The 24,940-nt window shown below is 41.6% G+C and overlaps 1 protein-coding gene across 1 annotated transcript; it reads right to left on the bottom strand.

Moving 5' to 3' along the window:
• Nucleotides 1-2,694: 2,694 nt before the first annotated feature.
• Nucleotides 2,695-24,658, bottom strand: LOC123507855 (fatty-acid amide hydrolase 1-like). The gene is made up of 9 exons (XM_045261149.1): nucleotides 24,567-24,658; nucleotides 23,813-24,019; nucleotides 22,445-22,501; nucleotides 8,568-8,874; nucleotides 7,233-7,403; nucleotides 6,685-7,155; nucleotides 6,426-6,587; nucleotides 6,205-6,344; nucleotides 2,695-6,046 (listed from the first exon to the last, which is right to left on the bottom strand). Exons 1-9 carry the CDS (start codon nucleotides 24,585-24,587, stop codon nucleotides 5,927-5,929), a joined length of 1,656 nt encoding a protein of 551 aa, XP_045117084.1. The 5' UTR covers nucleotides 24,588-24,658; the 3' UTR covers nucleotides 2,695-5,926.
• Between the last annotated feature and the right edge of the window lie 282 nt (nucleotides 24,659-24,940).

Below are 24,940 nucleotides of genomic sequence, written 5' to 3'. Positions count from 1 at the left end.
AGATGTATTGTTAGTCACTCGTAATAGAAAAGCTCAAAATATACATAGAGGAAAGTATACGTCATTATATACTGAGCGAGATGGTGGCGTGTGTGTGTGTGTGTGTGTGTGTGTGTGTGTGTGTGTGTGTGTGTGTGTGTGTGTGTGTGTCAAAGTCATACGTGGTGCAGAAGTTGTTGAAACGGAAGAATATATATATATATATACAAAAGAGATAGTTAATTCCTGATGTTCGTTAAATTGATGCTCGTATGAGAGAGAGAGAGAGAGAGAGAGGAGGTGGGAAGGGTTAGGTGTAAAAGTAATACATGTTAATTGGTGCAAAAAGAAAATAGAAAATATTTAATGTGTGATATTTTTTAGCTATTTACGAGAGAGAGAGAGAGAGAGAGAGAGAGAGAGAGAGCAATTAGTTTGTTTACATTGTGCCAAAAAAATGAATAAGTATTCCAACTTAATGCCGAAAAAAGAGTTAAACAATACATGAGAAAGTAAAGAGGAAAAGGTTTACAAAATATAACAATGAATTTTAGATCTGCTCTCTCTCTCTCTCTCTCTCTCTCTCTCTCTCTCTCTCTCTCTCTCTCTCTCTCTCTCTGAAACCCTTCCAACGACTAAAATAACAAGAACAAGCAATATTTCTTCCATTTCCGACCTTGTATATGAATCTTTGGACAATACACAGACAAATACAAGTTGATGCTTTGTGAGATTATGATGTAAAAGTATGTGTGGGAATTTTACCTTGACATTATCGCATGAATTACATTATTATATAGTGTTTTCCTGCTTGTCTTTATATTCTAAGGTAGTTTAGGTCAAAAAATCGAAAATAAGCGCTGGAGGCATGTGGTTATTTTTCTTGTTTATTTATCAATTTCTTAGGCAGTTACAAGAATTAAACTATTATTGTGTGTACGTTACATGTTTATTATTGTCTTAGTTAATGCGTGTAAGAATTCAACTCTAAGCTTGTGGATATTTTTGTTTGTTTATATTTTTATCTTGTTTTTCTAGGCGATATCAGTAAGAATTTTACGTTTATCTGTTCAATCGATCTTATTTATTTGTTTTTCTATTTTTATTTATTTATTTATTTTTTTTTTAGGCAATATAAGTAAAAATTAAGTGTAAGCGTGTGAATCTTGAGTGTGTTTCTCCGTCAGCAGAGTGTGCCATCATCTCCTCCATACCATTAAGTACGATAATAGCAAACAAAAGGTGTTGGATTCTCTGTTGTAGCTTAGGTGTAGGTGCTTTGTATAGTGTTCCAATCCCCTATAGACATTACTGGGATATCATTATTAGGGTCATACAAGGATTAATTCCCTTTATATATTATTATCATCATTACTATTGTAGTGTTGCGTAGTGTGTACTTTAAGATTCTCAGGTTGTCTTGGTCTCGGTCTGGGTCCTGTTTTATTTTATTTTTTTTTTTTTTTTTTTTTTTTCTCTTTTTTGTGGTGATGGTCTTATTTTCTATGGTGGTGCATCTTGTTCTAGGTCCTGATCTTTGTCTACCAAGGTCTCGGTCTTTCTCATTATTATTATTTTTTTTTTTTTTTTTTTTTTTTCCTTCCTTCATGGCTCGGGTCCCGTTTTTCTTTTCATTTTCCTATTTTGGTGAAGGTTTGGAGTTTTCTTTTTTTCATCATTTTAATGGTAGTCTTGGTCTCGGTAATCATTGAGCAACCATGACGGTAAAAATGTACTGCCATCAGTTATACTCTAATATTTTACTCTAAGTCTTGGTCTTGGCAGCCACTGAGCAGCCAAGATTTATTAACAGTACGTACACCACTCTACGTAGATCTTAGCCTTGGTCTTGGTAGTCATTTTATTAACTAAGACCTTGTTAAAATGTACCACTACTTCTTATACTTCGATATTGCATCATTCATTTAATTATCCTGCAAGTATTTATCGAATATTCTCATAGGTGTAAAAAATAAAAAGTGCAAACATGAATTGCACTTAGAAATAACATGTAGGTACACTTTTTCATTGCTATTATTTTAAGGATATTTATTAATTCTCTTAACTTAGAGATGCAATAATGTACTACCTATGTACTTAAAAATAGCAGTTGATTGTTTGGTTTTATTTAAAAATACTAGGTTAATTTTGGAACTAATTAAGACTTTTTTCTGCATAGGTGTTAAAAATTTGTGAATCTATTAAACCAGTCCACTTCAGCCTTGTATCAGCTGGAGGAGTAAACTCGATGTATAATGCTGTGTCTTAACAATAAAGTGTTCTGAAAGGTGTTCCAATGCGCTGTGAATCAATGAACGCACTTGTGTTGTACCAATTCAGTGTATTTATTTTACTTACTTATTTATTTATTTATTTTCTTTTGTTTTATGCAGGAAAGGCGCCACCAGGGGCAGCACTTAACACAACACTGCAACGTGCGTCTGTCTTACTATTATCGCTGTTCTTATTGAAGTTACTTTTTTTCTTTTTTTTTCTTATTTTATTATCGCTATTCTTATTGAGGTTACTTTTTTTTCTCTCTCTTCTTCTTACTTTATTATCGCTGTTCTTATTGATGTTCCTTTTTTTCTTACTTTCCATTATTGTTATCATTATTATGGTTGCTTTGTCTTTTGTCAATGTCTGTCCTGTGTGTTTGTCTGTCCCATTTGAATTTGAAAGAAAAGAAGGAATTGATAATGAATGTCAACAAAGCATTTCAAGTGCCTTTATTATTATCATTATTATTATTATTATTATTATTATTATTATTATTATCATTATTATTATGCTCTTTATCATTACCATCACTACTACCTACATAATTATTTTTGGAAGGCACGGATCTGGCTGCCTTACAGTACTAAAAATAAACCAATAAACAGACAAGTATTAATAAAGTCCAACATGACTGGTGAAAAGAACAATAACAAACCAACATTCCCACAGCTATCGTATACTACCCAACCAAAACATTTCCATTCGTTCGGGCGTCTACCAACATGGGGAGCGAGCGTTTTGGTTGAACAGCTCACAAAGACATCGTATATTGGCCCCACACATCCCCAAAGCTGCCTTACCAATCCAAGCATGACTGAAACCCGATTACCCAACATGTTTTGGTTGGACAGCTTACGAAAACACCTTAATTGGTCTCACATATTCCGAAATCTGCCTTACCAATCCAAGTGTGACTGTGGAACCCGATTATCCAGCGTTTTTTGGTTGGATAGCTTACGAAAACACCTTAATTGGTCTCACATATCCCCAAATCTGCCTTACCAATCCAAGAACACGATTAAAGCTGAAGCGGTTTTGTTGGTTAGCTTACAAACGAAAGAGTGACTAGAACTGCCCAATATGATGCTGTTTTTTGTCAAGTTGTGGTGCTCTTACTAATCTAATAAGTGTGGCGCTCAGTTCAATAGGGTGGCTACTAAATTATTTCACATATATTTGACTATTCTTACTTGTCTGTGTGTGTACTTCATTCTTTTTAACACTTCTCTACCTATCTATTTATTCCACTGTGTTTCGTACGTGTGTCAGTTTTTGTTTACAAGAAGTGATTACTATTTTTCTATCTATTTGTCTGCTTACTCGTATTTCCTTCTATTGTGTGTTTTGTACGGCCTTTTTATACATTTATTAATCTATCTACTTAGATTTTCTTCTATTATGCGTTGTATGATCTATTTTTATTTATGCATCTATTTACGTATATTTTCTTCTATTGTGCGTTTTGTACGTATTTCTATGGGTTTATATGCCATTTCCCTTCTATATATCTATAGCTGTTTCTAGTGCATTGTGTTTCTATTTGTTTACCGACTTTTTCCTTGGCCTTCTTCTAAGGACTATTATTTCTTGACCCAGAACACTTAGACTTACGACATTTGAACTTTACTTATGACACAAGTTACTCATTGCAACATTTAGATTACACTCACAACATACAGATTACACCCTTAACACTTATATAATGCTTGAAACACAGATTACACGACACTTAGATTACATTTAAGACACTTATAACATTTTGAATTGTACCTGTAACACTAGAATTACGTACCCACTACAACACTTGAATCACAATACTACAGCTCTTGAATGGCTTACAACAACATTCATTTTACAACACTTATTTTGCACTTAAACACTTCATTACTTACTACAACATTCAGGTCACACGTACGACAATTCACTACTTCACTACAACACTCGGAATATATTTACAACTTGATCTGAACTTACTTAACACGTAGATTTGCTCTTAAACATTTATTTGTTTTACTTATTCTACTAACGCAACGCTTAAATCACACTTATTTTGCACTTATAACTCCTACTTTATACTTACAACCCTTACTTTATGCTCACTTTAGACTTATTCTACACTTAAACACTTATAAACACATACTTCACATAAGGATACCACTTACAACACACTTATTATGCGACTGTCACTATATTTACTTCACTCTTAAGTAATCACCTTTAAAAGTCACCTTAATTTTTATCAGCCTTAAAATTTCACCTTAATCACCCCAAAAAGAATCACCATAAACTAGGTCACCCTTAGAATTGTCACTCTAAACCGTCACCCTAAAATTTCACCTTAATTAGGTTATCGTAGAATCACCGTAAGCATTCACTCTAAACTAGATCATTTTCAGTATGTCACCCTTATAAATGATTTCTTTTCAATAGCCATCCTAGTAAATGTCACTCAAAAGTCACCCTTAGTCACCCTTTTCACCCGTCTCATCCTATATCACTCTTTTTAACCTTGCTTTACCCTTAATCACCCTTCTTTCACCCTAGATTACCCTAATTCACGTATCTCATCCTCCTTATCTTCAGTCACTTTCATCACGCTTACCTCACCTTTATCATCCTTCCCTTTACTCCAAGTCACCCTTAGTAGTCACCCTCAAAAGTCACTTTTCTCATACTGCTCTTACCCTTCACTCTTAGTCACCATTTCCAACTTTACTTCACCCTTCACCCTTCTCCCTTCTTCACCATTGATTAATCCTTCTCACTCTTGCCTCACCCTAAAATCATCCTTTTTGATTAACGCTTTCCAGCCTTAAGGTGGGTTCACACGTGCATATTTGCGACTGAAATTGCAAGTCGCTAGAAGATTCGACTTAGCCCTTCTAGTCAGAAAACGTCACACATAGCGACTGGGAAGTATCGACTAGTTTGCGCCTTGGCGGGAAGTGAATGTTAACAAACAGCCAAGATGTCTTCCTCCAGTGACGATGCTGAAGCGGTGGTTGCTCTTCTTGTGGCGCACCGGAAGAGTCAACAGAAAAGATGCCTGTGAATACGTCCTTGGCTAAGTAGAAGGAAACACAGGATTGTCTACCACACTTAATCTTAAGACTATGCACAATTGCGATCAAATTCAATCCTGACAAGTGTTCAGTCCTCACCTCCAACAGCACCCTGCATTGAGGGAAACTTCTTTGAGGGTGGCAACTGTTTCGTCGAACAACGACTTGCGCAAGCTTTTTTTTTTTTTTTTTTTTTTTTAATTCATTTCTGAGGTCCCAGATGCGTTGTTTTTATCTCACCAACTCTAACATCTTCTCTACATCGACACCACATTTTCAAAGCTTACTCCGTGACGTCACAACATAAATAATTGAACAAGACCAACATGTTGGCCTTGTTTTGCGACCAATATGCAGTCGGAAACTACCGACTTGCAATTTCAGTCGAACGTGTGAACCAGCCTTTAGTCACCCTTGTCTCAACCTAAATCACATTTCTTTCACCCTAAGTCACCCTTTTCACCCTTGATTAACTCTTTCCACTCTTATTTACCCTTGTCTCATCCTCAGTCAACATTCTTTCATCTTTCTCACTTTTAGTGAAACCTTTCTTCACTCCTCGTCACCCTTGTCTCACCCTTACCCCCGTTCCTTCACCCTTCACCCTACCCTTGCCTCTTGAGTTGTGTTTCCAGGTCCAGCATCACCCTGCACACTATCTCCTCTTGCCAGGGTAGGCCTATTACCTGCACGCCAATGGGCAGTCCCTCCGCGCCTCGTGTGGCCTGTGGAAAGGCACGCATTACTGGTGGTGGTGGTGGTAGTGATGAGACAGGATTAAAAGGAGGAGGAGAATGGTATGTAGCAGGAGGAGGAGGAGGAGGAATAGTAGTAGTAGTGGTAATGTGAATAAGGGGACAGTAGCAGTAGTGGCGTCACGCACCTCCTTGACGTTCCTAAGGGCGGCGTGGTGGGTGGGGTAGTCTTCCAGCTTCTCCTGGTCGTCCTGGGTCTCGTGCGTCACTGGCACCACGCCCACGGGGAAGTTCATCAGGCTATACACGCCTGTGGTGGCCTGCGTGCCTGTGTGTGAGGCCACAAAGTGTCAGTGTGTGTGTGTGTGTGTGTGTTTATCGAGTAGAGCAGCAGTGTGGGCGTACTTACCTGCCAGGCGTGCAGCGTCAGTGAGGGGCGGGGCGGGCATGGGGTAGGCAGGACACACAAGGGCATCCAGACCCGCCGCGCGCCACGCTGCAGCCACCTCTGCCACCAGGCGGCGGCGCTCCTCTAGCACCGACCACAGGCCCCTCGAGGTGGCGGCCCGGCCTGAGGGAGAGAGGCTTCACTGTGTGCCGCAACACTGTGCTACTGCATTGCCTTGTCGCAAAGACGTCCAGTAACCACCACACCTGCCCCCACTCACCCGTCATTTTATGAGCGGCCATGGGCGCCCTGTCCTGAAGCAGCAGCCTGAGCAGGGCGCGCAGGGGGCGCGGCAGGGCCAACAGCTCCGGGCCGTGCCCAATGAGCGCATCCCGCTCCTCACCACTTAGGTTGGCGCGCAAAGCCACGCCCTGATCAGCGGCGAGGCAGGCCAGCGCCAGGCCCCACGCCCGCCGCGATCCCGGGGGCGTGAAGGCCACCAGAGAGTGCCCCGCTGCGCCCAGAGCCTCGCGCGCCACAGCCACGGCGCGCCTACAGCCTGGCGTGGGCGGGAACGCCTCGTCATCTTCACACCAGCCTACCCGCAGTGGCCGGCCGCCTTCCACCAGGTACGGACGCCACGGCACGGGTGGTGGCAGCGGGTCGTCACCCACCTCGGCCTCCAGCACGGCGCGCACCGCGGCCACCACCATACCCACGTCCCGCCCCAGCACGCCCACGCTGGGGTGTACTGCAGGCAGCCGAGGCATGAGTGTTGGAAGAGCATGATGAGAGAGAGAGAGAGAGAGAATGAGAATGAGCACTCACCTCCTGTCTGTGGGGCGCCGCGCCCTGTCACACCCAGCAGGCTGAGGCGCCCAGCCGTGGGCCGGAGTGCCACCACTCCACAGAAGTGTGCCGGCACTCGCACGCCGCCCACCACGTCCACGCCCACACCGACTAGGGAGCCACCTGCGCCGACCAGGGCACCCTCACCGCCTAGGAAGGCCAGGCACGTCAAGCTCACACACACACACACACACACACACACACACACACACACATATACAGTGTGGGCACAGAGCCCCACATAGAATCAACTTAGCAACAACTGTGGACCAGAACCGAAGGCCCCTGTTCACCTTCCACGGGTGACGATATCTTCAACAACACACACACACACACACACACACACACACACACACACACACACACACACACACACACACATGAAAAACTGATAAGTACTAAAATAAGACCCAGACTGGAATATGCAGTAGTGTGGATCCCCCATAAAAAGACTACATAAAATTACTACAAGAATGGTTCCAGAATTTGAAGGGATGACATATGAAGAGAGACTAAGGTCTATGGATCTACCAACCCTGGAACAGAGAAGGGATCTGATACAAGTTTATAAATCGATTAACGGAATGGATCAAGTGGATAATGAGAAACTGATCCTGAGAGAAGAATATGACATTCGAAGCATAAGATCGCATAGTAAAAAAACTGAGGAAGGGAAGATGTCTAAGAGATGTTAAAAAATATTGTTTCACGCAAAGATGTGTTCAAACTTGGAACAGTTTGAGTGAGGAAGTGGTGTCAGCAACGAGTGTGCATAGTTTTAAAGAAAAATTGGATAAGTGTAGATATGGAGACGGGGCCACACGAGCGTAAAACCCAGGCCCTGTAAAACTACAACTAGGTAAATATAACTAGGTAAATACACACACACACACACACACACACACACACACACACACACACACACACACACACACACACACACACTACTTGGACAAGTAGTGGTAGCTCAGTGGTTAGAGCGCTGGCTTCACAAGCCAGAGGACCGGAGTTCGATTCCCCGGCCGGGCGGAGATATTTGGGTGTGTCTCCTTTGACGTGTAGCCCCTGTTCACCTAGCAGTGAGTAGGTACGGGATGTAAATCGAGGAGTTGTGACCTTGTTGTCCCGGTGTGTGGTGTGTGCCTGGTCTCAGGCCTATCCAAAGATCGGAAATAATGAGCTCTGAGCTCGTTCCGTAGGGTAACGTCTGGCTGTCTCGTCAGAGACTGCAGCAGATCAAACAGTGAAACACACACACACGCACACACACACACACACACACACACACACACACACACACACACACACACATACCTGAGGAGCCCCCTGGTCCGCGCTGAGTGTCCACGGGGTTGAGCGTGGCGCCCCACACAGGGTTGCTGCAGCCGATGCTGGTCACCGCCTGGGGCACGTTGGTCTTGCAGAATGGCACGGCACCCTGGACCTTGAGGGCATGGATGATGGCGGCGTGCGTGCGGGCAGGCGCGTTGAGGTTCTTGGCGAGGCCGAGCGTGGAGTCCAGCCCCTCCACATCCACCGTGTCCTTCACGCTGACTGGAAGCCCGTACAGCGGCAGCCCACGCCCCTCTGCGCCGCGCCCCTCAAGCTCCGTGGCCCACGCCTGACGGGGCACCAGGTAAGGCCAGGCGTGGAAGGGTATAGCGTTGAAAAAATCCAGACAGGTGTGGCAATATGGTAGTAGTAGTGATAGTAGTAAAAGCAATAGTAGTAGTAGTAGTAGTAGTGGTACGTAGTAATAGTAGTAGTAGTAGTAATAGTAGTAGTAGTAGTAGTAGTAGTAGTAGTAGTAGTAGTAGTAGTAGTAGTAGTAGTAGTAGTAGTAGTAGTAGTAGTAGTAGTAGTACATAAGAACATAAGAAGAGAGGGAAACTGGAAGAGGCCGTCAGGCCTACACGTGGCAGTCCCTGTATGAGCAAAGCTACTTAATTCCATCCATCATCCCCATCCATAAATTCATCTAATCTTTTTTAAAGTTCCCTATTGACAACAGTAACAGCGTGATTACTGAGACCGTTCCACTCATCAACCACTCTGTTTGAGAACCAGTTTCTTCCCATTTTCTCCTAAACCAGAATTTATCAAGCGTAAACCCATTATTTCAAGTTCTGTTCTGGCTATTGATCCTAAAAACTTCTCATGTCTCTTTTGTTATAACCCCTACACCACTTAAATACTTCTATTGGGTTCCTTCTTAACTTATACGTATTTCTAAGGAATGCAGCCTCGAGACTCACGTTTGAAGGTATCCCATAGCTCTACCGGATCTTCAAGGGTGTCGAGCACTCCACACAGATTGGAGACTGTCATTGCATACTCCTGGGCACATGTGAAGTCCTTTAGTTTCTCAAGATAAAACACAGTATGGTCACATTTTTTAGGCTTTCTGGACTTGACATGCAGCTTGAGTGTAGTGTTACGAATGTGTGTGTATGTGCGTATGTGTGTTTTGCGCGGGCTGGCTTTATGAGTGTTGGGCTGGCGCGCCGCGCGGGGGAGAGAGTCTGCAAGAGACCACGTGCAAGGTAAGACGGTGAGACGCAAGCTCTGTAATTAAGACGTGCTGCCTGCTGTTGTGGTCTGTTGTGCCCGCCCCTGGGAACGCCTGTGAGTGCCTGAGTGCCCTGTGTGTGTGTGTGGAGGCTACCCTGTGATGTACTGTGAACTGTGGACTCAGTAAAGGACGTGAGTAAGCTGGTGTTTCTCTGTCCGGCGTTGCCGGCCATTGTGTGCCTCGTGTTGATGTGTTCCTGTGTGCTCTGGATCCTTGACAACGAAGCTGACGCAGCCAGTCAAAACTGATAACCACGGGTGAGAAGGTAACAGTAGCAACAACAAGCCTGTGATCAGCCGCAAAAAACTTGGCACTCTGAAAAACCCCGCAGTTCTGGTGATCCTCCAATGAGTACTAACAAGGATACGGTCGATCTTCTTCGCTACCCCTCCAGCATTGCTATACCAAGTCCAGTGGTGCAGCGCTCATCTCTGATACCAAGAACCTGCAATTCTCAACTTTCTGAATCGTGCAAGATTCAGAAGGAAAGAGCCATGGGGACCAACACGTAACTCGTAGCTGGCTGTCTCTGTGCCAGAGACAGCATTAAAGTCGCCTGAGACAATAAGTGCATCATGACAGGGACACTAGTCCAGTACAGAGTCGAGTTTGGCATAGAACATCTCCTTCTCTTCAGTTTCACACATCTCGGTAGGAGCGTATTCTCCAACAACAAACATGAAGCCTAGACTGTGCTTCAGCCTTAGTTTCATTATACGCTCATCAACCAGAGTAGCCTCTACAACGGACGGCTGCAGTCTGCTTGAGACGCCTGAGGCTACTACGCCTTTGACATGGTGACCATTGCTCGTGCCAGACCAATAGTAAGTAAAACCCTTGCTACTGGTCTCGCCACTGGCACGCCTCCTTATCTCAAAGAGTCCCCACCATATCCACCCTCAGCCTACTGAGCTCATCTGATAGATGAGACAAGCCATGTCTGCAACCCCACTGACACTCCCAAAGTTAAAAATAGGGAGAGGGGATCCTCGCATCCCTCTCAGGACACAAGGATCTCGCAGGCTTTCCCCTGCATCTGTCATATGGGTAGGCATGCCCGTCTGGTGCCTTGGCATCTGAGGGGTCTGCACGGTTGGACCCCATAGCAGAACCGGATTGGGGTCGTGGCTAGAGGCCCGCCCGCTCCTAGAGCCTCAACCCCAACCTCAACCTACAACTCTGGTGGTGGCTCTTTTAACAGGAAGGGGCCGCAAGCCCCACCCCAACCAGCTAGGTTAGTTTTGAGCAAAGACACTGGTATCCTTGAGGGAAGAAAAAACTCTGGCTGCCCAAAAAAGACAGAAAGAGAGGCAAAGACAGCAGAAACAGAAGGGGACTGAGCTATGGGAGGTAGAGCGCACTCACTCCTTACTTGGATAGAATCCACCCATCACCACATCCCAATCTGACCTAATCAATCTACCTATCTTCATGTCGTCTGCAATTTTACTGATATCACTACTAATTCCATTAATATATTTTAGAAATAACAATGGCCTTAAAACTGAACCCTGTGGTACCCCACTGATTACTTAACCCCACTCAGAATTAGATCCATTAAGTATTACCCTTTGTCGCCTATATATATCGCCTAACCACGCTTCTATCCAGCCCAATATTTTATCCTGTATCCTGTGCGCCCTAACTTTCTCAAGAGCCCAGAGATCTGATGTGGTACTTCATAGGCATAGGAGGTGGGGTGGGGGGGCAGGGGGCAATTACCCTCCCGAATTCTCAGAAACAAGTGAAATTAGGGCAAAACTTCCTTCAGATTCAGGCAGATCATGTAGGCCTATTTTTGCCCGAATAACCAAAATAACCTCCATTAGGAATTCCTGTCAAAATTAGTTGAGATGAGCCCAAAAGTTTGAGAATGCGCTGAAAACCTACAAGACACAACCACAAATAATGGAAAAGAAAGAAAAAAAACCGCAAAAAAACTTAAATGTATTACTACTGTGTCAATGGTACATAAGCCTCAATATTATTACCCTTACTGCCTCCCTCCTGAGTGGTGGTTTTGGGTCCAAACATACTTAAAGTAAAAAACACTACCAGTCTTCCACTGAAGATAATATAAAGGCGGGTTCACATGTACCAATATGCGACTGAAATTTTACGTAGGTAGAGTTTCCGACTCAAAATCCGTGCCTTATGACTGGAGAAAGCAGTCGCAAAACAAGACCAACGTGTTAGTCTAGTTAGTCAATTTGTGACTTTGTTTTACGTTGTGATGTCACGGGGTAAGCATTGAAAATGTGGTCTTCAGATGTAGAGAAGATGTTAGAGTTGGTGAGGGAAAAAAATCACATCTGGGACCCCAGAAATTAATTATACAGTAAAAACAAAGCTTGTGCAAATCGTCGTTCGACGAAATAACTGCCAATCTACATGAGCTGTTTCCTTCAATTCAGGGTGTTGTTGGAGGTGAGGATTGAAGAGTTGTCAGGATTTAGTTTGATTGCATTGTGCATAGTCTTCTTAAGATTAATTTTTTTTTTTTTTTTACGAGAAATGTAGGCTAATTTAGTGTGGTAGACATTCCTGTCTTTCCTTCTATTTACCTGGGGAAGTATCCACAGGCATATTCTTTTCTGTTGACTCTTCCCGTAAGTTAAAAGAAGAGGAGCCACAACTTCAGCATCGTCACTAGAGCTTGAAAACATTTTGGGGTTTAGCTGTTTGTTTACATTCACTTTCCGCCAAGGCGTCAACTAGTCGCTATGTATGACACTTTCTGACTATAGAAGCGATGTGTCGGAAACTCTACATACGTAAAATTTCAGTCGCAAATTGGCACGTGTGAAGCCGCCTTAACGTTGGCTGAAAACATGCAGAGAGAGAGAGAGAGAGAGAGAGAGAGAGAGAGAGAGAGAGAGAAAAAAAAACGGAGATCAACCCTAGTAATGCAAACTTTGCCAAAACGCATTTTATGCAGCTTTGATCAAGGTCTTAGCTTTGGTTTTGGTGGTATGAGTGACACAAAACTTCACGAAAACAAAAGTGTGAAAAAAGTTGAATTTATTAGAAGAATTTTATATGTGCGATTGGTTTTGTCTATTAAGTGGAGCCTGTCATGTGATCACAGGAGAGAGGCAGGCAGCACTGGGAACTGGAAGCGACTTGTGTTGATTTGCCAAATGCTTCTCTGAGTTATGTAAATTATATATATATATATATATATATATATATATATATATATATATATATATATATATATATATATATATATATATATATATATATATATATATATGCCTTTGTTTCATTATTTCCTCTTTAATTTTGTAAGAAGCTTGCTTTTTCATTGCTTTAACGAGTATCATATGTGCAATTTACTTTATTTGCTCCGAAGGGGGAGCCGGCAGTGCGGACACTGGCAGTGTACTCTATATTGAGTCTGTAAAACCGTATAGCAACCACCTGTAGAGGAAGTATGAGTCGAGTCGCAGCCCGTGAGTCAGTCAGTAGTACGTTACATGACTTGCATTAGATCAAGGATTCTATATATTCTATATATTCCTTGCATTAGACGCACCCCAACTGTCGAAGGCTGTGGTAGGTCATGCGTTTTTCTCCCAACGTTGCTTTTATTGTCAGATATAATGTCTTGTCTATTAGGTCTATTTGTTCTGTGTGGTTATGCCTCTTGTGTAAATCTGCCGTGGGGGTTCACGGCGTGGTTGTTGGTGTTGAATTCCTTTAGTTTTGCCTTTATCTTGCACATACATTTAATACATTTCGTATACTGTGTAGGAATATCCTGAAAGAGTATTATATATTGCCTTTATCTTGAATCCGCTTCGGCGTTGCAAATACGTATTTTGTGCTGCACTGTGTACAAATTACAGGTATAACAGTTAACAATGGAGAAACCTAGGAAAAAGACTATACAGAATTCCAATTAAATGCTCTAAAGGTAGGATGAAAATCGATTTTGACTATAAAAAAGAACATATAAGAAGTAATCAAAATGTCAAATTTGTGCCTGTAGATACTGACACAATACAACGGAAGTTATCCTTTTGCCTTGGCGGTTCAACAAACATCATTGACATGCAGGAACACTGAAGAAAAATGCAGCATCTAAGCAAGTCCAGTCAGCTGACGAAAAGAACATTGTTGATCATGGTACATTGAACTTAGAAAAGCAGGCTGAAGAATGTGATACTAGAGATATCATAAAGCCTGACAGCGTAAAAAAAAAAAAATCCTGCTGAGTTTCCAGAAGGTCACACTAAGCACAATAAAACTTCAACCAGTTCAGTAAGCTAAGAAACTATAAATGAAGATCTTTCATTCAGTGAAACATCAACTTCTTATCCGAAACCAAGCTCAAGTTTCCAAATGCAGCTTCTAGATGGCCCAAATCAACATCCTGCGCTGTTTAGGAAATATCCACGTATGAGCCTTAACTAGATGGCAAAAATAATAGGGTGTTATCTTCTGTCTCTAAAGCTGAACTCTTCTCTCAAACTTTTCTTCACAAGTCCACCTTGGACGATTCTGGGCTTGTTCCTCCTCTCCTCCCTCTGACTATTTCATGTCTACAGTTCAAATTCTTCGTAACGATGTTACCATTCCCTGGCTGGCCTAAACCCTCGGAGGGCTTATGGACCTGATGGGGTCCCTCCTATTGTTCTCAAAAACTGTGCTTCCGTGCTTGCACCTTGCCTGGCCAAACTTTTCCAACTTTGTCTATCCTTCAATGCCTCAAAACTCAATTCCTCCATCTATCAACCCGACACAACCTTCCAGACAACTATCCCCTCTTCTTCAATGACACTCAACTGCCTCCCTCTTCCACAATGAATATCCTCGGTCTGTCCCTTGTTCATAATCTTAACTGGAAACTTCACATCTCATCTCTTGCTAAAACAGCTTCTATGAAGTTAGGTGTTCTGAGGCGTCTCTGTCATTTTTTCTCGCCCCTCCAACTGCTTACTATAAGGGCCTTATCCATCCCTGTATGAAGTACTCTTTGCATGTTTGGGGGTTTCCAGTCACACAGTTTTACTAGACAGGGTGGAATCAAAAGCTCTTTGTCTTGTCAACTCCCCTCCTCTGACTAACTGTCTTCAGCCTCTTTCTCCCCGCTAGAATGTTGCATCTCTTTCTGTCTCTTATCGCTATTTTCATGCTAACTGTTCTACTGATCTTGCTAACTGCATGTCTCCCCTCTTCCTGCGGCTGTGCTGCACAAGGCTTTCTTCTTCCTCTCATCCCTATTCTGTCCAACTCTCTAACGCAAGAGTTAACTAGTACTCTCAATCATCCATCCCTTTCACTGGTAAACTTTGGAACTCCCTCCCTGCATCTGTATTTCCGACTTTCTACGACTTGTCTTCTTTTAAGAGGGAGGTATCGAGCCATTTGCTTCCCAACTTTGGCTGACGCTTTTACACTTTCTAGAGAGCCAGCACTCAGTGGGCCTTTTTTTTTAATCTTTCTTTTTTTTGCCCTTGGTTGGCTCTCTTCCCTACGTAAAAAAAAATATTAAAAAATCTTAGAAATATGGTAATGATGATTTATTCTCATTCTGGAACTGGGAGAAGACTGAAAGATTAGCTAAACATTCCCAAAGCAAAATCCATAATTTGACAATCACACAATGGATTATAGACAAAAATAACCAAAAGAGACAAACATTCATTTTGTCCCACGGGGCCGTAGCGTTTCTTAGGACTGAAAACATTTGGGACTGAGCACAAATCCTCATAGGGATGTCTAGGAATTCTTCGCGGAAAAAAAAAAAATCTGTTTTTGTGCTTTCTTTAGCCTTGTGGCGACTTCAAAGTGTGTCAAAATTTAATTATATTATATTGATAGAAACAGGATGATGCACGTATAGATAACACAGGGATTAAAGCAAAAAAATATAAATATTTTGACTGAAGAGAATTTAGATTTCCCTCTGCAATTTTTAGAACATGTGAGAGGTTACATGATTTTAGATTTTTGGTTTCCTATTTTTTTAACAGCAGACCATGTGAAAAAGTTGAGTGATGATACCTTAAGGATATATCAGAAACCATATTTCCCCAAAATCGCACATCACATGAGTCAGTTTAACTTAAACTATATTTTTCCTCCCATCACTAGTATGTCGTGCTGCACCTCTGTTGAATTATCCGGGGCTAAAGAAAAAACATCCGGGGTGCCCAGGCCAAGGCGACGCCACTGTTGTCACCACAGCTCGACAATGCCCACAAAGACATGGTGAGAAAAACACGGACTATATGAAAATGATAATTGAGTTTTTGTTATACTTAATTCAGCAGAATTTATCTTTATGGGGACACCTAGAAATCAGAACTAACCTATAGTCTGCCCAGCCTTAATTTACGGCCGTGGGGGAGCGAGCGTCTCTGTACAGTGTTGCCACGTTTTCATTACTGTTGTTCTCTCTCTCTCTCTCTCTCTCTCTCTCTCTCTCTCTCTCTCTCTCTCTCTCTCTCTCTCTCTCTCTCTCTCTCTTTTCTCTAAGTCATTTATAATTGTATATATATATATATATATATATATATATATATATATATATATATATATATATATATATATATATATATATATATATATATATATATATATATAAGTGAGTGGCACGAGGTCAGTCATGTCGCCACCACAATGTGTCAAGGCCACCAGCTGGGTGTGGAAGAGTTGCCGCTCGCAAGTGAATAATGCTTTTTTTTTCACTTAGGTATTGGCATATACCTACTATTTTGTAAAAATAGAAACTACACATTAGCTTGGCTTACGAATTATGAATGCGATTATGCCTCACCCTTGAAATTACTGTAAAAGCCAGTAAATGTGAGCATTTTCTCTTATAATTATAGCAACTTCTCGTACTACAAGGTGAGGCTATTCGGCCTGGCCAGGCTGGGTTCATCAGTATTGCCGCCACTCACAAGACTTCTATTTTTTTTTTTACTTTGGATAATAGATTATTTCTTTTTCACATGCTCATTATCTTATATCTGTAACGCTGATATTATTACACACCCTAAACATACGCTAAGTACCATTATAAGTTACTACAGTTGATATCAGCAACGCTGTTGAATATGTATGCCATGTTTGTATGGTACTATATAGTTTTTTTAATGCATATGATGGTTACTGTTGATTCAGCCATCTATATACACAAGTCGAAATTTTAGACATCTGAATTGATGGTATTTGCGATGCCTTGTACACCAATAACTTCCATTTCACATCGCATTTCTGGTAAACGTGGCAGAACTGTAGAGCTACCCTCGCCCCACCACAGCCATAAATTAAGCCCGGTCAGACGAATAATTTGACATAAAACAAAGCATCTTCTTAGAACTTCTAAATCTTCGCTGTAAAGATTCCATGGCTTTCAGATAAACTACGTGGTCACTGGGAGAGTCATGCACAGTGGCTATCACCTGAAATCCAGAATGAGACGTTGATGATTGCATCTGATCTTGTACTGCAGCAAATTGCACAAACTGTTCAAGAAGTTGGAAGGTACAGCATCACTGTTGATGAAACCTCTGATATCAGCAATAAAGAACAAGTCTGTGTGTCTCAGGTATGTTCATAAGGGTGAAACTTATGAAACCTTTATCGGATTCTATAAGACAAAATCAGAAGGTGAAGTACTGTTTGAATCGATACAAAGTGCTAACGAATGTTGGTGTCAGAAAAGAGGATATTGTAGGCCTGTGCTGTGATGGGCCCTCAAATATGAGTGGTCCCAAGAAAGGTGTTGCTGCAAGAATACAGGAGATTGCACCTCATGCAGGCCATATATGTACCTACATTATTATGGGCACTTATTGAATTTCGCAATTAACGACACTAGAGAAAAATTGTGTTATGACAAATGGCCCAGGAGTAGTTCAATCGCTGTGAAACTTTTTCAGCTGTCCAAAGAGACACAACGTCCTGAAGAATGTAACCTTGCAGTGGGATGAGTCTGAGCCATATATTAAATTAAAATCAATGAGTGGGACAAGGTAGGCGTGTCGGTGGGAAGCTGTAAAGGCATTTGAGCAACAACTTGTGAGAATAACACTGTACACTATAGCCTTGATGGAACTCATCAACATGAAAGATGCCAAGGCATCTGTTGATACCAGAGACCTTCTGACCTCTGTATGTGACTTATACAGTTCATTATTGGTCTAGAAATGTGGAAGGTAATTTTTTACAACACAATGCATTGTCAAGACACTTACAGGCGTTATGTCAGCTAAGTCACTGTAAAAACATTGACAAAATGCAGGAATGAAGAAAACTTTTCATTACTGTGTAAAAAAAAAAAAAAGACAACTGCAAAAAAAAATAAATAAATAAATAACCAGTTTACATCAGATGAGTAGCCTTGAGATGTACCGATGTATCAGTATCGGTATCGATATCGGCAGTATCGGTCCATTTAAGGAGTATCGGTATTAGTATCGGTATCAGCTTATTTTCTGCTGATACTACCGATACTAAATAAAAATATATATAACGTCGTGCATCTCTATCTGCAAGTTGTTTTGTTAGACAGAATTTGGATGTTTTTATTTCTTTCTGTGTGTGTGTGTGTGTGTGTGTGTGTGTGTGTGTGTGTGTGTGTGTGTGTGTGTGTGTGTGTGTGTGTGTGTGTGTGTGTGTGTGTGTGTGTGTGTGTGTGTTTCACTGTTTGATCTGCTGCAGTCTCTGACGAGACAGCCAGACGTTACCCTACGGAGCGAGCTCAGAGCTCATTATTTCCGATCTTCGGATAGGCACACCGGGACAACAAGGTCAGAGGCCAGAGGACTGGGGTTCGATTCTCCGGCCGGGTGGAGATATTTGGGTGTGTCTCCTTTCACGTGTAGCCCCTGTTCACCTAGCAGTGAGTAGGTACGGGATGTAAATCGAGGAGTTGTGACCTTGTTGTCCCGGTGTGTGGTGTGTGCCTGGTCTCAGACCTATCCTAAGATCGGAAATAATGAGCTCTGAGCTCGTTCCGTAGGGTAACGTCTGGCTGTCACGTCAGAGACTGCAGCAGATCAAACAGTGAATTACATGTACAGAAGAATTGATAGATCCATTATATGATATTGTAAGGTGCTCATTAGAAACCGGGGAAGTACCGGTAGAGTGGAAAAGAGCTGAAGTGGTGCCCATTTATAATGGAGGCAGTAAGGAAGAGCCTCTTAACTATAGACCTGTGTCTCTAACAAGTGTGGTCGGTAAGATTTGTGAGAGGGTGATAAAGAAATATTGGATACGGTTCCTGGAGGATCATAAGTTATTATCGGATCATCAATTTGGCTTTAGGAAAGGGAGGTCATGTGTAACAAATCAAGAGTGGTTGACAAAATACAAGAGAGAGGATGGATGGACTGTGTATATTTGGATTTAAAAAAGCTTTTGACAAGGTACCGCACATGAGACTGCTATGGAAATTAGAGATTTATGGAGGACTGAAGGGAAAAGTGTTAAAGTGGATGGAAAACTACTTGAGATGGAGGGAGATGAGAACGGTAATAAGGGATGCAAAGTCGGACTGGTTGGTGGTGGAGAGTGGAGTCCCACAAGGTTCAGTGCTGGCATCAATACTTTTCCTTGTCTATATTAATGATATGCCAGAGGGAGTAAACAGTTATATTAATTTGTTTGCGGATGATGCGAAGTTGTGTAGGTATGTGAAGAGTGAAGAAGATTGTGAAATTTTACAGGCAGATCTGGATAGGATTTGGGAGTGGAGCAAGAGGTGGGAGATGGAATTTAATCTGAGCAAAAGTCCCCTTATAAAAAGAATCATATAAGGAAGTTGGAGAGATTGCAGAGAATGGCAACAAAAATGGTACCGGAATTGGCAGAAATGACCTATGACGAGTGATTAAAAGAAATGAATTTGCTTACCTTGGAACAAAGAAGAGAAAGAGGAGATTTAATATAGGTTTATAAACTGTTGAATGGTTTGGATGAAGTGGATAATGAACAAATGATGTTGACAGAGGAAAATTTAAATAGAACTACGAGATCGCATAGTAAAAAAATAGCCAAGGGAATATGCTTGAAGGATGTGAAGAAATATAGTTTCCCACAGAGACGTGTGGAGGTGTGGAATAGTTTGAGTGAGGAGGTGGTGTCAGCGAGGAGTGTGCATAGTTTTAAAGGAAAGTTGGATGTCTGTAGATACCCAGGCCCTGTAAAATTACAACTAGGTGAATACACACACACGCCCGGTAGCTCAGTTGTTAGAGCGCTGGCTTCACAAGCCAGAGGACCGGGGTTCGATTTCCCGGCCGGGTGGTGATATTTGGGTGTGTCTCCTTTCACGTGTAGCCCCTGTTCACCTAGCAGTGAGTAGGTACGGGATGTAAATCGAGGAGTTGTGACCTTGTTGTCCCGGTGTGTGGTGTGTGCCTGGTCTTAGGCCTATCCGAAGATCGGAAATAATGAGCTCTGAGCTCGTTCCGTAGGGTAACGTCTGGCTGTCTCGTCAGAGACTGCAGCAGATCAAACCGTGAAACACACACACACACATTGAATGCCACAGCAAAGGAGGTCACCCTTATACACAGCTGTCTTAGAAATAGCGAGGCAGCTGCTGCTGAAATAAAGAATGGTGAACACCTTAAAAAATAAATAACACAAGAGAGAGAGAGAGAGAGAGAGAGAGAGAGAGAGATAATGTTATTCCTCATGTGTGTGCTTCATCCGACCGGGTGTTCTGCACACTGGTAGTGTCTTTCGTTCACGAGGTAACATTGCACTGGAAATGTTGCTGATATGCATATGTACTTGCAATTAAGATTGTTGGAAAGTAATATCCAAACAAAATGCATGAGGACAGTGGACAGGAAGCTACTCAACGTGCGTGTGATGGCTATAGGAGCGTTCAGCGATATTTAGAAGTGACGTCACGGATTTTTCGCCCGTGGACAAAATATTGGAACCCATAACACTCAGTACGACTTATTATTTCTCTATAGATTGTTCACACTGGACAAATGAGAGTCTACACGTCTTTTTCCACGGTCAGAATATATAATACAAATAAATTAATAAAGTTTGGCCCTTTCCTGATGTAGACAGTGTGCTAGCTAGATTGCAGGGTAAATGTTTGTTGGTGATCACCCTTGTTATTTTTGACAACTTTTAATTTGTGCTAACATCATTTATCTAACCTATGTAAACTAACCGAATATAACCTAATCTCATCAAACGTCTCAATTAACCTAACCTAATCGAATAATAATAATAGTAATGATAATAATAATAATAATAATAATAATAATAATGATAATAATGATAATAATAATAATAATAATAATAATAATAATAATAACAACAACAACAACAACAATAATAATAATAATAATAATAATAATAATAATAATAATAATAATAATAATAATAATAATAATAATAATAATAATAATAATGATAATAACGTCAAACTTAGAAAAAAAAAATACGACTGTGGGCAACAATCATACAGACTGGTTTATTGCGCAATGCACTGTTTTCAGGATCAATAGTACTCGTAGTATCGGTATCGGTATCGGTAGTAGTATCGGTATCGCCAAAATTTTATGGTATCGGTATCAGTATCGGTCAAAATTTTTGTATCGGTCCATTTCTAGTGTAGCTTATAACAATGCCACTCCACAGGAAAGAAAAAAAAGCCGTCAAGGAGGCTGCTGGACTAAACAGGGGAGAACCCAGAAAGAAAAGACGAACAGAGAGCAAGAAGTGAAATTAATTCTGATGCACGTGACAGACTTGTGACAGATGCATGAAAGATGTGATGTGTGATGGAGGAGCTCAACTCTCCTTACATCTTTGACGAACATTTTGATGGGAGATGCCAGTGATTCTGGGAGAGGATAGTTTAAAGGCTGAACAAAGTACTAGTTTCAATTTTTTCATCTTCCACTCTGTCCCACTTCTGAACAGCAGCCAAGATACTGCCCACCATCCCAACAACACCATGCCCAGCAGAGAGATCCTTCTGTGTCCGCGAAGACTAAGCAATACCTGCGATCAACAATGGGCCAGGAGAGACTATCGAGCCTAGCATTACTGAATACTGAGAGGAATTTTGTGAACAAGCTCAACACAGAATCCATAATTGATAGTTTTGGTGGACGTCATGGTAGAGATACATACTTATTGTGAGCTTCATCTTGATATCAATGTGCAATTACATGTTTTCTGTTTATAGTGCTTTATATTGCTTTTTATATGATGTTTAGCTGCAATAAAAATGCAAAATTAAAAAAATACATATTAATTTATTTATATTAGGTATATGGGTAAATTTCGGGCAAAAGGTACCTTGCCCCCCTGAAAGAACTGAACCTCCTACGCCTATGGGTACTTTGTCAAACGCTCTATTAAAATTTATGTGTAGAATGTCGTAATCACCACCATTATCTGCCGCCTTGTAAACTTTACTACAAAAACTTAACAAGTTTGGCTTTCCCTTCGTAAAGCCATAGTAGTGGATGTATGGAATAGACTGGAACGGGCTCAGTAGTCAGAGTGTTTGTGCCCAGTCAATACTGAGCTTTGAAGACTAGACGTGTGTATGCATGGGAGAGGTGACGCACACACACACACACACACACACACACACACACACACACACACGTACCTCAGCTTGTGGTATGAACTCAGTGATGCAGTTGACTCTGTAGGTCACCACGATGGCCTGCAACAATGAAAGAGTGAGTGAAAAACAGTGGAAAAAATAGTGGAAACAATGAAAATAGATAAAAGACGGAGAAAAAAGTGAAAACACGAAGAAATCAGTGTAAGTATAGAAAGCTTTGAAAAAACAAACAATTAAGAGTGAATTATATGGAAAAATGTATATACAGTGAAAATCATATAAAAGGCGAAAATATAGAAAGCAGAAAACAATTAAGGAAAAATAAAAAGTGACAAACTATATAAATAAATAAGAAAAAAATAGAAAATGGAAAATAATAGTTATTAATATAGAAAACTTTGACAACAGTGAAAACAACGAAAGAAAAGACGAAAAAACTGAAAAAAGGGAAAAAAGAAATTAACAAAAAACACACAAACAAACACACACCCTTCTTCCCACATTCACTCTCACCCACACACACACCCACACCCACACACACACACACACACACACACACACACACACACACACACACACCTCCAATCCTTCCTTCCTTTTTTTTTCTATGTTATGGCCTCTAGCGCCTGTAGGTTTACTTGAAGAGTAGTGTAAGCGCTGTTCAGCTTCCAATCATTAGTGGCGCAGGCAATTTTATAGTGGTACCCACTATAAATCCTACAAATTACACGCAAACACACACACACACACACACACACACACACACACACACACACGGTAGCTCAGTGGTTAGAGCGCTTGCTTCACAAGCCAGAGGACCGGGGTTCGATTCCCCGGCCGGGTGGAGATATTTGGGTGTGTCTCCTTTGACGTGTAGCCCCTGTTCACTGTTCACTGTCCACTGTTCACTGTTCACTGTTCACCTAGCAGTGAGTAGGTACGGGATGTAAATCGAGGAGTTGTGACCTTGTTGTCCCGGTGTGTGGTGTGTGCCTGGTCTCAGGCCTAGCCCAAGATCGGAAATAATGAGCTCTGAGCTCGTTCCGTAGGGTAACGTCTGGCTGTCTCGTCAGAGACTGCACCAGATCAAACAGTGAAACACACACACACACACACACACACACACACACACACATCATCTCCTATCCCTCGCCCATCCCTCTCTCCACATACACAAGCACTCACTCACACACACACACACACACACACACACACACACACACATCATCTCCTAAATCTCGCCCATCCCTCTCTCCACACACACACACACACACACACATTTCTCTAGCTCCTTTCCTCCTACAAGTATACACACACACACACACACACACATCCCTCCCTCCTTCCCTCTCCTTCCCCCTCTCTACCAAACACACACACACACACACACACACACACACACACACACACCTTAGCTTGAAACGCCCTGAGGACCTGAGTGGGCGCCAGCTGTCCCTCCCTCAGGCATTGTAGGAGAGCGGAGGGAGCGAGGGATAAGATATACAGTCGTTCCTCCGTCAATAGTTCGCCTCCTTCACTCAGCTTACCTTCCAGTCTATCTAGGGCTGACCTGACTGATGCCTGACGTGTTTCCGCTGCTGCTGTCAGTCTGCGGCGCTGGGGGAGATGAGAGAGTGCGTGTGTGAGGGAGTGCCAGTGAAAAAGGGTACTATTCTGAAATGCTTTGCTCTCTCAAGACTGTTTTCCAAAGCCACACTGATGATTAGCAGAGTTGTCAAGAGTATTTTTCCTCTTGATTATGTAGAAATGTTAATCTTTCCCTAGAACCGTAACAACATCCTTAAAAACGCGCTGCTCGCTTACCATGACAGTTTTTCAAGGCCACAAGGATAATTAGCAGAGTTTATAAGAGTGCTTTCCCTATCAGTAATATAGAAATGTCGTTAATCCTTCAATATAACTGTAAAAACATCCGCAAAAACCCGAGCCACTTATTATTTCTCTCGTTCATATGTAAATTGAATCGTAGAAATACCCTTAAAAGCCATAAGTCATTTTAACCACAGTCTTTGGAAAAATCTGGAAGTTTGTGCTGATTACAATTATTATTATTATTATTATTATTATTATTATTATTATTATTATTATTATTATTACTGCTACTACCACTATTCGTTATAATTATTCAACATTTTCTACATACCTGCCTTCTCCAACACTTCATGATGTAATTGTAGTAGTAGTAGTAGTAGTAGTAGTAGTAGTAGTAGTAGTATTGGTATAATCAACTTTTTCTCATCGCTGGATCTGATGGTGACAGTAGTAGTAGTAGTAGTAGTAGTAGTAGTAGTAGTAGTAGTAGTAGTAGTAGTAGTAGTAGTGGTAGTAGTAGTAGTAGTAGTAGTAGTAGTAGTAGTAGTAGTAGTAGTAGTAGTAGTAGTAGTAGTAGTGGTGGTAGTAGTAGTAGTAGTAGTAGTAGTAGTTGTTGTTGTTGTTGTATAGTAGTAGTAGTAGTAGTAGTAGTAGTAGTAGTAGTAGTAGTAGTGTGTGTGTGTGTGTGTGTGTGTGTGTGTGTGT

The sequence above is a fragment of the Portunus trituberculatus genome, chromosome 1 (assembly GCF_017591435.1).
Source record: "Portunus trituberculatus isolate SZX2019 chromosome 1, ASM1759143v1, whole genome shotgun sequence".
NCBI classification, from domain to species: domain Eukaryota; kingdom Metazoa; phylum Arthropoda; class Malacostraca; order Decapoda; family Portunidae; genus Portunus; species Portunus trituberculatus.
The sequence above is the reverse complement of the archived record's forward strand: the minus strand, read 5'-3'. Positions and strand labels throughout refer to the sequence as shown.

Coding starts and splice junctions, on each gene's coding strand:
- LOC123507855 (XM_045261149.1), bottom strand. CDS start 24,587: ATGAAGTGTTGGAGAAGGCAG. Junction 24,020..24,566: donor TGAAGTGTTGGAGAAGGCAG/GTATGTAGAAAA, acceptor CATCTCCCCCAG/CGCCGCAGACTGACAGCAGC. Junction 6,345..6,425: donor TGACGCTGCACGCCTGGCAG/GTAAGTACGCCC, acceptor CCTCACACACAG/GCACGCAGGCCACCACAGGC.